Source organism: Aplysia californica, unplaced genomic scaffold, assembly GCF_000002075.1.
Source record: "Aplysia californica isolate F4 #8 unplaced genomic scaffold, AplCal3.0 scaffold00672, whole genome shotgun sequence".
In the NCBI taxonomy this organism is placed as follows: domain Eukaryota; kingdom Metazoa; phylum Mollusca; class Gastropoda; order Aplysiida; family Aplysiidae; genus Aplysia; species Aplysia californica.
The window spans coordinates 309,759-311,328 of record NW_004797942.1 but is presented as its reverse complement, the minus strand read 5'-3'; the positions used below and the strand labels follow the sequence as shown (position 1 = coordinate 311,328).

Below are 1,570 nucleotides of genomic sequence, written 5' to 3'. Positions count from 1 at the left end.
GGGAGGGGAGTAAAGAGGGTGGAATAAAAAACGAGGGGGTTGGTGAAGAGACAATAGGGGTGGGTGAATCGGGAAAAGAGGGGAGAGAGAACAGAAATAGAGGGGTGGGTTGAGAGAAATAGAGGGGTGGGTGAAGCGGGGAAAAGGGTGGCGTGGGACTGGAAGTGCAGAGAGCGAGGGCTATGTAGCTTCAAGAGAACAAAACACTGTGGGCGGAGTTTTAGACAGCGTACGGTTACGGTTCCTTTAATAGGCCCACGGATAAGGCTACTCGTTTTCCTTATCTGGAAAAAAGGAGTATGTTGGTTCCAAACGAGGGTAGACATATCGCTTTCCTGGAGAGACGAGGAGGTGGGGAACAGACTCGTTTGTTAATGGCCAGGAAAGGTTTGCTACATTTCTCGGGAAGAACTCAATACGGTATGTTGAATTGGACAACCTTGCTCACTTAAATGTTGCTGGAGATGACTGTGGTGGGGATGACGATGATTACATTGTTCGTATCACTGATCTTCTATGCTATTGTTGTTCTTGTATTAATTGCCGTAGTAGTTATTGTTGTTGGTAGTGGTGGTGGTGTTGACGGTGATGGTGATTTAGTTATTGCTACTGCGGATACAGTACTTCTTTTTGTACAAGAAAAATATAAATTCTATTGTTTTAAGGGTCTATGGGTGTGGGGTTTGTTGGGGGGGGGGGTTGTTGTTGTTTTTTTGGTTGTTTTTTTCTTTTTGGTTTTGGTTTTTGTTTGTTTTGGGGTGTTTTGTTTTGTTTCTGTTTCTTCCTTTTTGGGGGGGCTTCCGGGTGTTTTTTTTTTTGTGGGGAGGGAAGTAAGGGGGTAGGAGGTGTGGGTGGAGGTGTCTTTATTTTCCCGGCAATGCGGTTATTGCAAGTGTTATATAAAAAAAAAAATTATAGGTCTAGTCTACAGTCAATTGTTCTTTTGAGTGTTTTCGTCATCCTTGCTGTTGCTGCCGATGCTGTGTATTACAGTTTTGCTTTCAGCATCGTCAATGTTAGTTCGTTTATATTGTTGTTATTGATGCTGTCTTTTTGCTGTTTGTAGGGTGGTGCTGTTTTTGTTTTGGTTTTTGGTTTTGTGTCGTTGTCTTTTTCTTTGTTCTTGTTTCGCTGTCTTTCCATGCCTGTGTTTTTCTAGCTGTTGATTAGCAAGTATATTATTATGATAAGGCTAATGAAGAAGAAGACAACGGATGATAATAATGATTTTGACAACGATGTTGATGATGGCATGTAATAGGGATACCCTTATACTGTTTATATCCATGTAGGGTACACCGATTGTGAGACAATGCTGAGAAGAGATAGAAATCCAGTGTTCGGTATCGATTCCCCTGTGCTGTGCATGGAGCTGGACGACGACTACGCCTACCCTTCGATCAACCAAAGAAAACAGGTGGTAGCGATGGAACTGCCAGGTATTAATACCAGAAAAAATGTTTACGGCAAAGACCGTACGTTACGGTTGAGCTTCTGTTTACGTCAGTATTAGGTTCAACAAGAGTGAACAATCATTTACTCGGAGGTATCGAATAAAATGTTGGCCGGG

The 1,570-nt window shown here is 42.5% G+C and overlaps 1 protein-coding gene across 2 annotated transcripts in view; it reads left to right on the top strand.

The window, feature by feature from the left end:
- Positions 1-136: 136 nt before the first annotated feature.
- LOC101853493 overlaps positions 137-1,570 on the top strand; it is a 9,983-nt gene continuing 8,549 nt past the window's right edge. The window contains exons 1-2 of one of the 2 annotated variants that reach the window (XM_005108254.3): positions 137-420; positions 1,293-1,439. In XM_005108254.3, coding sequence (XP_005108311.1) covers positions 300-420; positions 1,293-1,439 — 268 coding nt within the window. In that variant the 5' untranslated portion in view covers positions 137-299. The other variant, XM_005108255.3, reaches the window with a different exon arrangement.